A 17929-nucleotide genomic window follows, 5' to 3' on the forward strand; every position below is an offset into this window, starting at 1 on the left:
TGGATTGGAACGTAAGGATTGAACGAGTGAGTGAGAGAACGAACTGTGGAATGAACGACGTGTGAATGAGAGAGTATGATGCCGAGTGTCAGTGCGCGTGAAAGAGATAGCAAAACGCCATGGGCAGATTTAAAATTGTAACCGGAAATTCGGGGAGACTGATTTCGGACGTACGATGTGACGGTGTAATATTTCTGTTTTTTTCAATAATATAAGTTTTCAAAGTAATTTTGAGTTGTTTGAGTTCGCCCGACCCACAGTTTTGGTGTCAGATGTGGGAACGGCTCAAAATTAAGTAGACGACGTAATACGACGAGAAGATGACTAGTTGAAGACGTGACCTTGATGAAGACGCTACCAAGACGACGATTTTAATAAAGAAGACGATTTACGACGACTGACGACGATTTACGACGATTACAAACGACGACGAAGATGTCACCACGAAAAAACCGGCGTAGGCAAGACGACGAGCTCGCGGAAAATACGTGGCATGGCGCCGGCACCGGTATGTTACATCTCACCGAGGGCCTCATACCGAAGTTTACCGGCCAGGACAAGACCTACCCAGCGGCTAGGTGGGTCCAGGACGTTGAAGACAGTACGGAGCTCTGCGGATGGACACCATTACAGCAGTTGCTGATGGCAAGACGTACGTTGGCGGGAACTGCATTACTATGGTTCCGGGCGGAGCGAATATTCAAGACTTGGGATGAATTTAAAGCTGCAGTTCTGAAGGAATTTCCTGATACAATCGATACTAAGACGATACACGAATTGATGAGCTCCAGGTACAAGAAACCGAGCGAGTCCTGCCTAGAATACATGTTTACAATGAAAGAATTGGGAAAACGCGGCAAGATGCCCGACTACGTAGCAATAAAGTACATCGTGGAGGGAATAAAAGACCAAGAAGTTAATAAAATTATGTTGTATGGCGTGAGTACCTACAGTGAGTTAAAAGAGAAGATTAAAATATACGAGCAACTAAAAGAAAATATGTCTGGTTCTGGTTCGAGCAAAGAAAAAGAAGCGAAGTCGAAGCACGTAGATCACGAGAAGTCAAACAGGCGGATGGCGTTTACAAGATGTTTTAGCTGTGGAGAAATGAGTCATTCATCGTCCGAGTGTCCACATAAAGACAAGGGTTTAAAGTGTTTCAGGTGCAACTCATTTGGGCATATTTCTTCGCAATGCAAAACGCCACAAGCGACAATTTCAAATTCTCGCGGCAAGGACGACGGAAACGCAGCGGCGAGCAGCGGTGAAGTTAGCAACACGAGAAAACTTCACTCGAGTAACGCCGGTGGCGCCGCCAGCGGTGGGAAAAGAAGTTTCATGTGTCACACGAATGTCACGAACTTCACTTCGGACGGCGGCAATGACGTTAGCTGCGCCGACGACGCTGATACTGCAACGACGAATGATTATCAGTGTTTGACAACTGTTATGACGACTACGAGACCAAAAACGATTAATAACAAGCCGTTGAAGCAAATCTCCGTGTGCGGAAAGGACGAAATTGCGTTAATTGATTCCGGTAGTGACATAAATATTCTGACGATCGAGTGCTACAGTGAATTAAGTGCGCCGGAGCTTGTAGAATGCGATCCCGATGAGAATATAACTGGACTTGGCGGTGGTGTAAAATGTTATGGACAAGTTAAGTTAAAATTGTTAATTGACGGATATTGGTACAACGACATGAAGTTTTTTGTTATTGAGAAAGATAACCTACCAGTTCATTTGTTTAGAATGATTATCGGGCAAGAATTACTGAAGCATTGTACGACTGTGTTGGAAGACGGTTTTGTGTTGATTTTACCGCGTATTCGCTGGGTGTATGCCATACGTGTGGATGACCCTTCTGTTATAGGTAACGAGGTAAGCCCCGCGATACGGGAAAGGGTAAACAACATGGTGCAGTCGTATGTTCCTAGGAAGACGAAAGAGGCGCCGATCAAGCTCAAGATCGTGCTCAAAGACGACATCCCTGTGGCTCAGCGGCCGAGGAGGTTGGCCCCAAGGGAGCAGCAGGAGGTAGACCAGCAGATAGCTAAGTGGCTTGAAGACGGCATAGTACAGGTGAGTTATTCTGATTATGCGAGCCCTTTAGTGTTAGTAAAAAAGAAAGATGGTAGTATGAGGGTGTGTGTGGACTATCGACGACTGAACCAAAAGATTGTTAAAGACGAGTATCCTCTCCCAGTCATTGAAGACCATATTGACAGACTTGCAAATGCCAAAGTGTTTAGCACTTTAGACTTAAAGAATGGCTACTTTCATTTGCCTGTGGATGAAGAATCTGTCAAATACACTTCATTTGTTTCCATGACGGGCCAGTTCGAGTTCCTTCGGGCTCCTTTCGGGCTCTCGATCTGTCCAAAAGTGTTCACTAGATTTATCACAGCGATTTTCAGGGACCTGATTGCTAGGGGTATTATCCTTGTTTTTATTGATGATATTATCATTCCCGCAGAAAATGAAGACGACGCTGTGATCAGACTGGCAGAAGTATTGGAGGTTGCGGCTGAGTACGGGCTGGACATAAATTGGAAGAAGTCACAGTTGGTCCAAAGACAAGTCGAGTACCTGGGCCATGTTATCAAAGACGGACAGGTGTGGCCTTCACCAGAGAAAACGGACGCTGTTGCCAGATTCCCCGTGCCCACCAATACTAAGCAATTACAGAGTTTTATAGGATTGACATCTTACTTTCGAAAGTATATACAGAATTTTGCCATGATTTCAAAACCATTGACGGACCTGTTAAGACGAGAAAACAGTTATGAGTTTAACGATGAATGCCATGCTGCTTTTGAAGAACTGAAGAGAAGACTGGTGAGTCAGCCAGTGCTTCGCATATTTAACCCCAGACTGCAGACTGAGATGCACACAGACGCCTCGATGGCAGCAATCTCTGCAATACTGTTACAACGAGGAGAAGACGCAGAGCTGCATCCTGTGTACTATATGAGCAGAAAGACGACACCAGCTGAGAGCAAGTATACCAGCTATGAACTTGAAGGCTTGGCAATCATAGAAGGTGTAAAGAAATTTCGCTGTTACCTGTATGGAAAACACTTCAAGATTGTCACAGACTGCAAAGCGTTTCAAATGACATTAAATAAGAAAGATTTAGTAATGTCAACGAGAGTGGCAAGGTGGATACTACTGCTGCAAGAATATGATTTCGAGATTGAGCACAGAGCTGGAAGTAAGATGCAGCATGTAGATGCACTCAGCCGAAACCCATATGTGGCAGTATGTAACGGGCCGATTCATCAACGGCTGAAGACTTCACAAGAAAATGATGATGGGCTTAAAGCGATCATAGAGGTGCTCAAAAAGAACACACAGTACCAGGACTACTACTTGGAAAATGGTTTGCTCTACAAAGGCATACAGAAGCATCTCGTGGTACCAAAGACTATGGAAAACGAGATTATAAAGAGAGCACATGAGAATGGCCATTTTTCAAAAAAGAAAATGATTGAACTTATAAGTAAGGACTATTATATCAAGAATTTAGAAAGAAAAATAGAAGAGTTTATAGTCACATGCATACCATGTCTGTTGGCAGAAAAGAAGAGCGGAAAGCTAGAAGGGTTCTTGCATCCCATTGATAAACAGGAGCTGCCGCTAGACACTCTCCATATAGACCATATTGGTCCGATGACAGAAACCAAGAAGCTGTATAATCACATTTTGACAGTTGTGGATGCATTTACTAAGTTTGTGTGGCTGTTCCCAGTTAAGAGTACTACTGCTAAAGAAACCGTAGATAAGATGATGATATTTCAGCAATGTTTTGGAAACCCGAATAGAATAATTACTGATAGAGGCACCGCGTTTACTGGATCTCAGTTCGAGGAATTCTGTAAAGACGAAGGTATTGACCATGTTAAGATTACTACTGGGGTACCGCGCGGAAATGGCCAAGTTGAGAGGCTTCATAAGGTAATGACCAGCGTTCTGACGAAGCTGTGTATTGAAGAACCAAAACACTGGTACCGCCATGTCAGTAGAGTTCAGCGAGCCATCAACAGTACGCATCAGCGTAGCATAAACACTACTCCATTTGAGTTGCTTATTGGTACGAAAATGAAAATAAAGGAAGACTACGATATCTACGAACTGATAGAGCAAGAGAATAGAGATAGTTTTATGGCTATTAGAGAAGAAAATAGGAAGAAGGCAAAGGAGCAAATTTTACAGATACAAGATGAAAATAGAAGGAACTACAACAAGCGAAGGAAGCCTAGTACACTGTATACTGTGGGCGATAGAGTCGCTATTAAGAGGACCCAGTTTGGTGTAGGCATGAAGCTCAAACCTAAGTTCCTAGGTCCATATGAAGTCGTTGGATGTATGGGACGTGATCGCTACAGGGTGAAGAAACTGGACAGCGCAGCTGAGGGTCCGGGGAGTACCACTGCTTCCTGCGACAACATGAAGCCATGGCCTGGTGAGGAGTAAGTCAGGTAAGCTTTTGATGTTTTATGTACGTGCGCATAACAGAGGGCGCCACACGTGTTTTGCATGCCTATGCATGGCGCTTTCACTATGTTTTCCTACCATGTTTCAGTATTTTGATGATGTGCCCAATATTTTAAATATTTAATTAAAGTGTAACGTGTTTCTTAAACTTAAACTATCTAATGTGTAACTGTATCACATAAAGTTATGTCAAAGATTAATAATGTTAATAGCAAGCTTATAATGTTTGCCTATTACTATATACTGATGTTGATAATGAACCTAGTTTTTGAATGTTATGCCTTCGTAACATAATATGTTAAATTTAAAGATGTGCTTAGCAGTAAAAGATTATATTATGTTACTTAATTGCTAAAACCTATTTGATATGCTATTTGATCTCACGGATGTATCTAGATTCGTATCACGATAGTTCCTATTGTTTCAAATTACGTTGTAACTAGAGTCTAGAGTTGAGACAGTGTAGTCTGAGGCCAGACTAAAGAGTAGGACGGCCGATCTGTAGGATGCGTGGATTGGAACGTAAGGATTGAACGAGTGAGTGAGAGAACGAACTGTGGAATGAACGACGTGTGAATGAGAGAGTATGATGCCGAGTGTCAGTGCGCGTGAAAGAGATAGCAAAACGCCATGGGCAGATTTAAAATTGTAACCGGAAATTCGGGGAGACTGATTTCGGACGTACGATGTGACGGTGTAATATTTCTGTTTTTTTCAATAATATAAGTTTTCAAAGTAATTTTGAGTTGTTTGAGTTCGCCCGACCCACATGAATATCTCAGAAGTAATCGTAATTAAAGTTCCAGTTCGAGCCATATAACTTGTATAAGACTATCCTTTTTTAGTTCCAATTTTCACCACCGCATGCGCTGCGATCGCTTTACTTCCCCTAGCATGTACTTCGCACGTAGCCATCACGTAGCCAACAGTAAACATTTACTCGACGTCATAACTCCTCTCCTTTTTAGGACTCTGTACCTCAAAAGGAAAAACGGAACCCTAATAGGATCACTCGTCTGTCTGTCCGTCCGTCTGTCACAGCCTATTTTCTCCGAAACTACTGGACCAATTAAGTTGAAATTTGGCACACATATGTAAGTTTGTGACCCAAAGATGGACGTGTAACGTAAATAAATGAATTTTAAATATGGAGGCTATTTTTGGGGAAAATGAGAAAATTAAAAAATAAAGTTTTTCAAACTATATCGTGTTACATATCAAATGAAAGAGCTCATTGTAAGAATCTCAAATATATTTTTTTTATAATTTTAGGATTAATAGTTAAGCAGTAATTCAAGAAAATAGGCAACAAATGACCGTCCCCCCCCCGCTTTTTCTCCGAAACTACTGGGTCTAAAATTAAAAAAAAAAACAGTCGACAGTCCAGTGGCGGTGGCGCCCTCATTAGGGGAATTAGCTAACACTCCAGGCACTCCCACTTGCCAAATCGCGGACACCACGGTATTCAGAAATAAATTATAGATTTTTATGAATTACCCAATAATTATTTTAAAGCAAATCTGAGTTCGGTCGCGTCTGTGATAAACCGCAGCATAGGAGGTTAAGTGCAAAATAAAAATCAACATTTAAATTGTTTTATTTTATTGTGTACCGATCTACAAATACAATTTTGTACACGGGTAGTTCAAAACTTTTTGGCGAAATTTTTGCCCTAACACTCATTATACATCTGTTGGTTTTTAAATTTATGTACTAAATACTTATCTATATCTCGAACAAAGTATATTAATTAAAAGTCTTTAACAGAATAAACTAAATTTTACCGGCATTCTATACCTGAGACAATATTTATTATTTTAAGTAGCATATAAAACAATTAATAAGTAAATAACATTTTAAATAATTAAATATGGGTCATAAATAGCAATATTATTTAGAACGAAAAACAGTAAACATTGCTAAATATGCACATTTTCTCATAATACTTTTACAACGTAAAATTTGGCATAAGGACAACCTTAGTTTATACTAAGGTCGGGATTACCTACAAGTATTTATGGCTCCTCTACACGATGGCCCAGCGCCGGCCACTCCAAGGGACGCATTTATGCGTTAGACTCGTTAGAGGGAGCAAGTGATATTGCTATCTCATTCTACCGCATGGCTGCGTCCCTTGGGAGTGGCCGGCGCTGGCCCTTACCTACTGTACCTTGACTGTACCGACCTTCACGCCAAATCAGTCCAATCCAAATATAGCCGGTCATTACGGTCAAACCACTTTGTCAATAGAAAAAGGCGCGTAATTCAAATTCAAACTCTTCACGCCTACATTTTATAAATTTGCCGCATTTTTTTTTACTGACGGAAAGGGCTTGACAGACATATAATTATACAGTTAAGTACCTCAAGAAACTTATAGGCAGGTTCGATTATTAATGACGAAAATTAAAAGTTAATGGTAGGTAATAAAAGTTAGGCACTAAGCCCGTTTCTACACTTGTAAGTTTTACTTACGTAAGTAGGGACACAGCTATACTAGAGAATGAGAGATGAATATCGTTATCTCATTCTAACAAATAGCTTTGTCCCTACTTACGTAAGTAAAACTTACAAGTGTAGAAACGGGCTAACTACTATGTCACCATTGACACGAACATGTCATTTCACATTTGCATACCTACCGCATAAACCTGTACCATTAACTTGAGTAAGATAGTCATTGCGCTAGTTTCCGTCCATGCTCTAGTTTTCGTCCACTTGACGGATTAGCAAATAATATATTTCGTTTTTAATTAACTACTTGCGAAATATCATTTTTTGTAGATAAATATATGTATTATTTAGACATTAAGGATTGCAATAAGTCCAAATCAGTGCAGCTATGTAGGCTAATCTTCAAATTCCGTCAAGTAGACGAAAACTAGAGCTGGACGAAAACTAGCGTGATGACCTACCTACTCTAATAACTTAACTCGCAAGTATTTAATACAGGCAATGCCGGTACAGGGTACTTTATGAGTCATTCGGTTTTTTTTTACATGTAGGTATAGTTTGTAGCTTTCTAGTAGACCCCGAAGGCTTATCCTATTGTCTATTGTTCAGTAAAACCGCACGTGCTACTTACCTGCAAAAAAGGGTCCTAATTATTCTATTTGGCACCTGAGCGCGGGCTAGTCCAACGCTCAAAAAACCAGTGTAGGTGCGCTCTCCGATAACGCGCCTTTGTTACGCATCTCGATGACACATTTTAGACTGGTTCTGTAGCGTTCGACTCGCCGGCATTCAGTAACCGAAGTACCGATTTTTTATGCAGGTGGTTGTGGCACGTGCGGTTTTTCTTAACAATAGACAATAGGATTAGCCTTCGGGGTCTATTAGAAAGCTACAAACTATAGATCCTTCACAATACGTAGGTAGTTAATTAATAAGTTTTGCTAATAATACTCAAATTTTAGAGAAAAATTCTTAATCACTGAACATCGAATTAGAGCGCTATAATTAATTAGATATGAGATCTACTAAAATATTATCTTTAACAATGAACCGCTTGTCGCATCGCTAATGGCCTGGCCGACGGGCGCGCGGCCGGGATGGAGTCAGCGGGTCTCGTGTCGTGCGCAGGCAGCGTGACGGCTCGGCCACGACATTGGCTCGGCTCCAACCTATAGTTATCGCTGCCGCCGTCGCAAGTCGCTCAGTGTCGTGGCTAGGGTTTGCACGACGGATCCGAAATGTATGGGAAGATCCGCGGATCCGGATCCAGATCCGGATAATTTCATACATTTCGGATCCGGATTGCAAACCCTAGTCGTGGCCGAGCCGTGAGCACTCCTCACAGCTGAGCGAGGTAGCGAAGCGGGCCGAAAGGAACTCCAATAGCAACGCACACACCAAACGGAACGCATTATCGCGCCGATCCGCATCTTCGACACTTTTCGCAACCCCTCAGAGCTCTGCACTATCCAGACTAAACTTTTTGAAAGTTACTTTTTAAATGGATAATGCTCATTTATTACACCCATTTGTAGTCGTAGCAACGTTATACATCACCAGAGCTTGTGATTTATATTTCTCTCATCACATTACTTATGTGATTACTTATGTTAGCTATTAGGTAAGTATATAAAATTACAGATAATAAGACTATAAACTTTGGGATTTGTATAATACAGAACATTGGTTCTCTTATGAACTTTTCCAATACGTCTACTCACAACAGCCCCTGTTCTCTTGACATAAGGTAGCGAGATTTCATTAACCATTTAATTTATAATTTTACAATTTTTACATGTTACTAATATCTCAAAAACAGTTCAGAAAACGCAACTTAACTTTATTTAAGTTCCATGTTATCAACAATATCCTAAATTTTCGTTTACGACTTCAGGTACGTCTGCCATAGGGTTTAGACTGTTTGTTCATGAGCCAATAGCCAAATTCTGCGAGGTGAATGTTTATATAGGTCATTCTAAACAACTTTCTTTATTGGAGTTGAAGTATCCCCAATATCGCGAAAATATCTAACACAAATGCACAGTGTTGCCAAATGTCTACAAAGCATTAAAAAGCTCACAGATTAAGGGTTAAACAAATTCTATTTGTTCATGTATATTATTTCAATAGTAAAACTAATAAATATTCCGAATTATTACACAAATTTACGCAGTATTTTAATTTATAAAAATTACATTTGTTTATAGACGAAATGTCGGAAAACTTTAAAAAACCTGGAAATTGATGATTTTTAGTTTGTGATTTTGGGCAGATTTTTCGGGGTTTGTAATTATTTTATATTTACAAACTTTATCATAGAAACATCATAAATAGTGTACCTTTATGATGGCAGTTAAGATTTTTCCTATACCCTTTACTAATAGCTATATATTTCCAAAAATATGATTTAGCCTATGAAACTTTTAACAATGATTTCGCAGTGAAAATCGATGATATAATTTTTTTAACTATTTTTCCTAGAAACTGCAAACAATTATGTGATACATATATTAATTTCGGGCAAAAAAAAAACATGCATTTAAGGGCTAATCACCTCGCACAATAAGGCTAAATAAAATACACAAGCGTACGCAACGATGTTCATGGGCGTTTTTTTTTTAAGTTGTCCCCTACCCTTTTTCTCAAATTTGTGATTTTTTTATGTTATTTCGACTCAGAATCACGAGCTCTTTCTATCCTAATAGGAGAAAAAAAGTGTCTCAATATTTCCATATATTTTTCGATTTTCCATTCCGCGACCGGCATACAAAGTCTATGAAAAATGATGACGGAATGGAAATAAAAACCTTAGGGCACTTTTTTCTCCTATTAGGATAGAAAAAGCTCGTGATTCTGAGTAGAAATAACATAAAAAGCGGCCAAGTGCGAGTCGGACTCGCCCATTCAGGGAATTTATGACGTATTAAAAAAAAACTACTTACTAGATCTCGTTCAAACCAATTTTCGGTGGAAGTTTGCATGGTAATGTACATCATATATTTTTTTTAGTTTTATCATTCTCTTATTTTAGAAGTTACAGGGGGGGGGACACACATATTTTACCACTTTGGAAGTGTCTCTCGCGCAAACTATTCAGTTTAGAAAAAAATGATATTAGAAACCTCAATATCATTTTTGAAGACCAATCCATAGATACCCCACACGTATGGGTTTGATGAAAAAATTTTTTTTGAGTTTCAGTTATAAGTATGGGGAACCCCCAAAATTTATTGTTTTTTTTCTATTTTTGTGTGAAAATCTTAATGCGGTTCACATAATACATCTACTTACCAAGTTTCAACAGTATAGTTCTTATAGTTTCGGAAAAAAGTGGCTGTGACATACGGACGGACAGACAGACGGACAGACAGACGGACAGACGGACGGACAGACAGACAGACATGACGAATCTATAAGGGTTCCGTTTTTTGCCATTTGGCTACGGAACCCTAAAAATCCCAAATTTGAAAAAAAAGTATAGGGGACAACTTTAAAAAAAAGCCCTCATCACTCAATCAGACGTGTAAATATGAGTTAATTGCGGTAAAAGAAGCGCCAATCAAAAATTCTACCAAAACGTTCTTTCTTTCTTATGAATAAAAGAATAACTGTTGTTTTTCTGGTGTAACATTACCACTAACCTTACAAATGCTACCCTATTTTTTTATTAACAACAAATATACATTATTTATTTACTACTTATTACGCTAACGGATTCGTGAGGCATGAGATACTGTCCTAAGCAATACAGTCTCGCATCTTTGGCGAAGAAAATCATGTTACCTAATATTCATTCTTGTAACATAATTCTTAGTAATTAACTTAGATTAGATAAATACTTGCGTAACACCTACTTATCGTCGATTAACAAAAATCCATAAACTTCGACATTTTATTCTAAAATTTCAGGCATCATCAATTAATCACTAGATATTTGGAACTAGAAATTCAACAGTTATATATACATAATTAACGTAATCTATATTAAAATAATAGTTGACATATAAATAAATTTAATGTAATTTAACTTGACTGATCATGGTGGCGCCACTCGCAGGGTCAATCATTTTATAGAACTATATTTGTTCATAACGTTCATTACAGGGCTCGGAAACCGTTTTATTTTACAAACCGTTTTTGTGTAGTCACCCAGGGCACAAAAAATAATATTTACAGTACATATGTACTGTAAATATTATTTTTTGTGCCCTGGGCTACTTTTACGCACTAGTGCGTAAAACAGCACTTTTCGTGCGTATGTCGAAACTTTAAAGTACCTGAAAACGTTGTTCGATACACGTGCGAATAGGTAATTCGCAACCGTGTCGATTTAAAACACTCCCTTCGGTCGTGTTTTAATTTATCGCTACTCGTTTCGAATTTCCTCTTCTTCGCACTTGTATCGAAAATAACTATTTTATCACACTTTCACAAAAAAGATCTTATTTCATGCAGGTGTACTTACTGAAGGACAAAGGCCTAAAGGCACCATCGCTCGAAAAGCTTGCACCATACCTTTGGCCTACTGTCGAGTAGATTGCGTTACTTTTTGATATTTAACAAATTAACATATATCAGTGTGTAAACTCTCGCGTTTTGTACACATATTTAATTACACAAACGGGTCTACCGCGGGGTTTAGTGGTGTTTTATTAATATCTCCGTTGACATTTGTTGGGAAGTCAGTCGTTCCGTGACCACAGCTGGTGCAACTCAGCTGAAACGCCGGAATTAAAGGTAAAAACAATTAAATTATATCGCGGTAGACCCGTTTGTGTAATTAAATAACATATATCAGTGAAAGAATAAGGATCAAAGTCAAATTGCCTTCTAAAAGTTTTAAGCTTCTGTCGAAAGATGGGATGGGTGGAACCCGCCTCTATTTCAAATTCTCTTTGGTATGACTTAACACTAAGATAGTTCTCGACAGCTGCTCGTTGAGCAGTTGCAAGTGGCGCCTCCTGGCGTCAGTAAAAAGACCTACCAGCCTCCATGGAATACACAAAACTACATATTAGACAAGACAACCTATTGGTAACTGTATTTTTTCTTATGAAATAGTGACTAGACTTTCATCTAAGATTCCTTTTCTAACAATAATGATTGGAGCAAGCTATGTCCCTGGCATACCCCGGAACCGATCCAGCAGACTTGTGGCAGTTGTAAACAAATTTAAAGTATTCATATATGCCACGGTTTTGCTAGCTCCGTTGCAGGGTTTTGTTCCTGGTAACATCAAATAAAGCTAAACTTGCGATTTGAAGTAAACAAGTTGGGTGTTTACTATTTCGTATTTTCTATTAAATTAATATCTATTTTACAGGTGCTTCCCGATTTCTACGTGGAAAGCACAAAAGTTACCTATATTAATTTAACCTACCTACTTATCATCACTGGCCTCTGGCTTCAGTCCAAATCAAAATAGGTATTATTTGGTAAGCTTCCGTACAAAACAGATCTAGAAAGCTTAGCTTCAACAGTATTTACCTAAGTAGGTACTTGTAGCAAAACAGAAGTATTTTTTGCATATCAAATATAAGCAAGTGCAATTTATGTATTTAAGTACCTACTCAAGGTCTGTAAAAACAGCATAGAAGTTTCAATTTACAGAATATACGTCGAATTACGTGCCATTTAATTTACGAGTAAAGGTAAGAAGAGTTCTTACACACAGTCACACACAACAGAAGTAGAATAGCATACCACGACGACGTTCTAAGGCCGGATATGATCAAACTTTATAACTAAAATAAAAATAATTACCAGCGACTATTTTCACACGAAATTTGTAAAAAGACAGATTAGGATAGACATACTCGTATTAATTTAAGAGTCATATCATCGCAGTAATGACAACACTTTTTAAACGTAGGTACCTACTAAAATAATTAAGTATACCTGCACGAACTTTAGAAAAATGAAGTAATAGCTGAATTAAGATCATGTAGAGGGATATAAATAAATAAAATCTTAAGGTTCACGATCACAGTATGTGAGGCAAGAGAATTCACTGGCAGGCCCTTATAACCAGAGGCCCAAATTTCCGGAATACACAAAAATATATTTTTTCTTAGGTATACATCAATTCAGCAGAATTTCAAAACTTGGTCTACCTTTTGGTCTTATTCTTGTGCGACATTGTTTATTGTTTGAAGGTATATTTTTATTTATTTGATAATGACATTATTTTATTTTCTATAAATATTTAGAAATGCTCAATTTTAGAAACAAGTCATGTTTTATGTTTTTACCCAAAATCCCAAAATATTATTAGGACTGACTTTTAAGCCATATGAAATTAGACACAGGGACCTACAGGTACCAACTAATATGACGGAGACCCAAATCAAAGACTAGACATTTCACAAATGTCTACATGTAGAAAATCGAGGTTTTCCCTACACTTTTATCCGAACAACGAAGACCCGTATTAATATACAAGTAAAATACCTAACATTTCATTATTAACAATGGTGTAATAATTTTAATTTCCTTAATTTAATTTACTAAGGTACCCCCAATATTTTATGTTACGATAATATAGGCCGTCTGCAGAAATATCAAGGAAATAATTAAAGCTACAAGCTCAACATGTTCTCGGGTGTGTAATCGAAATTATGAAATCGATTTAAAATATTGCTTGGATATATGTAGGTAGGTATAATATGCATACATCAATATATTATGATTTATGGTATAAGTAGTTACTGAATAGGTAACCTGTCACGTATCTTAGTTTTCACAGTACTACCTGTCGATCATAATTATGATATTTCGAAAAAAATTAATAGATTTTTGGACTTATAATATGTTGTCTAGAATCACCTAACTAAACCACAAACACGAAATCTTTGTATATTTAACCTTTTTTCCTTTTTGATAATAAAGTCGCATTATAAAGACCTTTATCCAGTGCTGTCCAGTTTTACAAACAATATAAAATGTACGTGCTAATTAATATTTCTTTTTAAGAGAAAAAAAAATACATGGTTTTGCCTGCTATACTTATACATACTTAATACTTTATTATAATACTGAAATTAATATTTTGGCACTCTTTTTTATCGATGCTTAAATTATGTTTCAACTTGTTAATATCATAGACTGTAGTGAAAAAGATCTAATAGACTTATTCCCCTCTTGGTGGGAGCTCAGATGGCAGTCGCCTTCGTAAAAACTAGTGCCTATTTCAATTGTTAGAATTAGGATGTGAGCCGTGGCAGAATGCTGGGACAACGGTAGGAGGATGATGAACAAACATTATATCATAAACTGAGCCTGTTTACTCTGTTTCCTCAGTGAAAATATCGAATTTCCTTAACAAGAACAAAGCATAATCTACTTATTTGTGCATTTCTTGTTAGAAATTGTGCAATCTTCCTGAACTGCAACAAGCAATAAGCCAAACACAGGCACTATTATAATATTGCTAATAACTTCTATCTGGATCACGGACAAGACATAAGGCGTTTCTAAAAAGATAAACTGGGTGGTACAAACTAGTGATGGGTAGGACATCAATTTAAAATGAGTTTGTATGAGTACCTCATTTTCTAAAATGAGGTGTTACAATGTCTTACTTCAAATGAGGTGAGGTACTAGCATATTTTCAGCGTCGACTATTCCATTAATTCCAACAGGGCCAATTTTTTTTAAATGTATATACATTTTTATTTATGTATTCATCACTCATCACTTCCTTTATAAATAAATAAATAGTAATATTTAAGCAGGCGAGCACCTAGCGCCTCGCGCGATCCAGTGACTCTCTTGCGATTTGTGACTGTTGTGAGGAGTGTATAAATTTTGAGGGTCGCGAGACTCGCGAATGAATTTGAATGATTTGTGTGGCAGAGGTGTTTGTGATGCGCGCGAGTAAATGAGTAAAATGAATAGAGGAGTGAAGTAAGACATTTTTGCGGTACGAAGTACTGCGACAAATTAACTAAATGAGTGGTACAAATGAGGTGCCTCACGAGTGAGCGACTCAACACTAGTACAAACTAATCCTTTGCGATGCTGTTGTCCCAATACATTTATGTACATTGCCCGCAAACTGCATATATAAGTTTGCGATCGGCTAATGTATCTCTAACTTCTGTCAATTATTTGATTTGTTCATCATTTGGGGCATTATCTATGAAAAGGGACCTTATTGTCGCTGGCGCTTACGCCGCACAGCGTCGTGCGGCATTGTATTTATATCGGAGCATCGTTAATAATGGCGTAAGCGCCATCGACCATAAGGTCCGTTTTCATAGATAACGTCACATTGAATTAGTAAATAGGCTAGGCAACCGATGCGGCCGTTAATGCAAGTGATAGGTAGGTCATTTATAGATTGATAGACAGGGTAGCCTTATGAGGGTTGGGATTTTTTGAAGAATTGAACTTTGAACCCCACATTGCTGTTTGGTATATTTTACTACATGATGATTTAGTGCACAATAAGTACGTACTTACTCAATTTACCACTACAGCCACACTTCATTCAATTGTATACTGATTGTATACCATAGGGGTATTCTATGTTTTGTCATTATTATTAAGGTAAGTACTGCCCTAATTCACCATTAATGCGTATGAAAAACGATTCCTATACCGAACATACCAAATCTACTGGTGCGCACCAGCGTGATTAAAATGCTTAGTCGGTGTGGACGGGCCGCGCTCATTTGAATCGGTTAGTGAAGACCCCAGAACGAAAATACGAGTAAAGCACTGATCCAAATTAGGATCGATCGGTGGATATCCAGCTCGATATATTGAATGCTGTAAACAGTTTACAGCATACAATGTGTGTCATTGTTTTTGATGACTAGTGGCAGTGTCAGTTCTTATGTATGGAGCTATTGAAACAATTATAAGTCTAAAAATTATTGTCGGCCTGTGAACGATCGATGCTTATCTAATTAACATATTTTATAATTAACAGACATTGTTGAAGATATACCGTAGGCTGAGTTAGTAGTTAGCATTTGTACGTGTTCGTTGGTTCTGTGTTACCAAAATTTAGATTTTTTTGTTTCTGTAATAATTGTTGTAATTCGTCGGTGCCAAATATTAGTGAGTATTAACACTGTAAAGAGTATCAGAACTAAAAGTACCGGAGTCGGTCGGCCGCCACGGGTCGGGCTGCTCCCAAAGTATGAAGCACGGCCTTTCACGGTCATTCCGTGCTGCAGGAAACTTTCTTGGCAGATTCCGCTGAATTTGTCGGCGGCTGGACGCTGATTCGGACTTCACCTGTAGGGCCTACCACGATTTTCACCTGAAAATAAATAATTGAATGTTACACATATATATTAGGTGTCCTAGCAGGCGTGTCTCACTCCGCGATTTCGTCGCTTTGCTACAGGTAGCTAAAAGTACATCCGTTCGGTCCCAATTTTGGGGAAAGCCATAAGCCGCGCGTGGCGCTGTCGCCACCTAACGGCCATATCTGTGCTGATCGTAACAGACGCGTTTTGTTAGAGAGTGAGTCTTTTGCACTTAGTACTATTATTTATTCTGTGGTCCTAGGTACTTATTTACTGAAATTAGTATATAGGTATTAAATGAAGATACCGACATTAAAGAATATATATTTAAATATAAAATCTTAAAATTTTGTTATACTGGATTTGCGGAATAGCACTTGCTGAATACCTAATAGTGGCATTAAGTGAAATAACTTTGTATTTATACAGTGAATGGTAGTAGTAGTAAAACACTTCATTGTACAAATTACATACCTAATAACAAAGAGATAATACAATAAATGTGTACAAAGGCGAACTTAATCCTTTTGAAGGATCTCTTCCAGCTGGCCTTGAATGGTCACGATAGAATGAACAGTAGTTACCAGTGATCGGGGATTTCTATGCCACACCGCGGGATATCAAGTCGAAATGGTAATATGGATACGCCACTTGGCCCGCGATAGGAACAAAACTGTTCGAAAAGTAAACGCTATTTCGGTGTTGGTAATTCGTTTATAAAATAAAGGACTGTAAAAAAACAGTGTTGGTTATGATTTAAAGAAAAAATATTATTCAAAAAATTATTAAGTTTTCAATTTTTCAATTTCAAATTTTCAATTATTAATATTAATAATATATGCAATGCATGATTAATTGATTAACAGTAACATGCCAAAACACTCTCCTATATCGCACACGAATCCCGGAATCCCGCGGCATATCCATACTAGCGTAATGATTGAGGTCATTCACCCCAAGTGGCATAGAAATCCCCGATCACTGGTAGTTACTCGCCTAGTCCCCCCGTCAGACATTCATGGCGTAGTAGACCGGGTTAGAGGGCGGCGCTATAGGCGAGGTGGCGGCGGCCGCGGCCGGGCCCGCGGGCGCGCCCTCCGGGGCGCCGCGCGCGGCCCGCGACGGCGAGCCCGGCGCTTGCTGGTACAGCGGTGCTGCCACCTGGGGAACGGGGCACGGTTAGCAGCTTGGATACAACTAAACGGAGTAGCCATTAACAGGCTTTCCCCTCTGTCGAAAATAGGCGGCCAACGGTCATACACAATGTATGGACTGACGGTATCGTCTTGGGTCGTCCCATTCGTTTTTCGTCAAGTTCTTAAATTAGTCCTATTCTGCTTTCGTCACTCATTCTACATTCGTCACACTCGTCGGTGGCTTTCAATGTAGAATGCGTGACGAAAGCAGAATAGGACTAATTTAAGAACTTGACGAAAAACGAATGGGACGACCCAAGACGATACCGGACTGACGTTTATCTGACATGGCTATTTTTACGTTACGCATACATTTGACGTTCCCCTCCCCCGCAAAAATCGGCAGACTGTTTTGTACAGAAAATTACAGACATGGCGTCTCCGTTTGATTATATCCTCCAAGGTTAGCAGGGTGCATCAACCATTTATTGTTTGTTTTCCTATTTCGTCAGACAGGGAACACTCGTTGCAAAATTAATTAGAATGACCGTTGTAATACTTTCTATTTATTTATTTATT

General features: G+C 38.6%; 1 protein-coding gene across 1 annotated transcript in view; it reads right to left on the reverse strand.

The window, feature by feature from the left end:
* Nucleotides 1–17197: 17197 nt before the first annotated feature.
* The window catches only part of LOC134661198 (uncharacterized), a 40658-nt gene continuing 39926 nt past the window's right edge, over nt 17198–17929 (reverse strand). Inside the window, exon 16 of the mRNA XM_063517166.1 lies at nt 17198–17375. Coding sequence (XP_063373236.1) covers nt 17223–17375 — 153 coding nt within the window. The 3' untranslated portion in view covers nt 17198–17222. The remainder of the gene's footprint in view (nt 17376–17929) is intronic.

This window comes from Cydia amplana, chromosome Z (genome assembly GCF_948474715.1).
Source record: "Cydia amplana chromosome Z, ilCydAmpl1.1, whole genome shotgun sequence".
In the NCBI taxonomy this organism is placed as follows: domain Eukaryota; kingdom Metazoa; phylum Arthropoda; class Insecta; order Lepidoptera; family Tortricidae; genus Cydia; species Cydia amplana.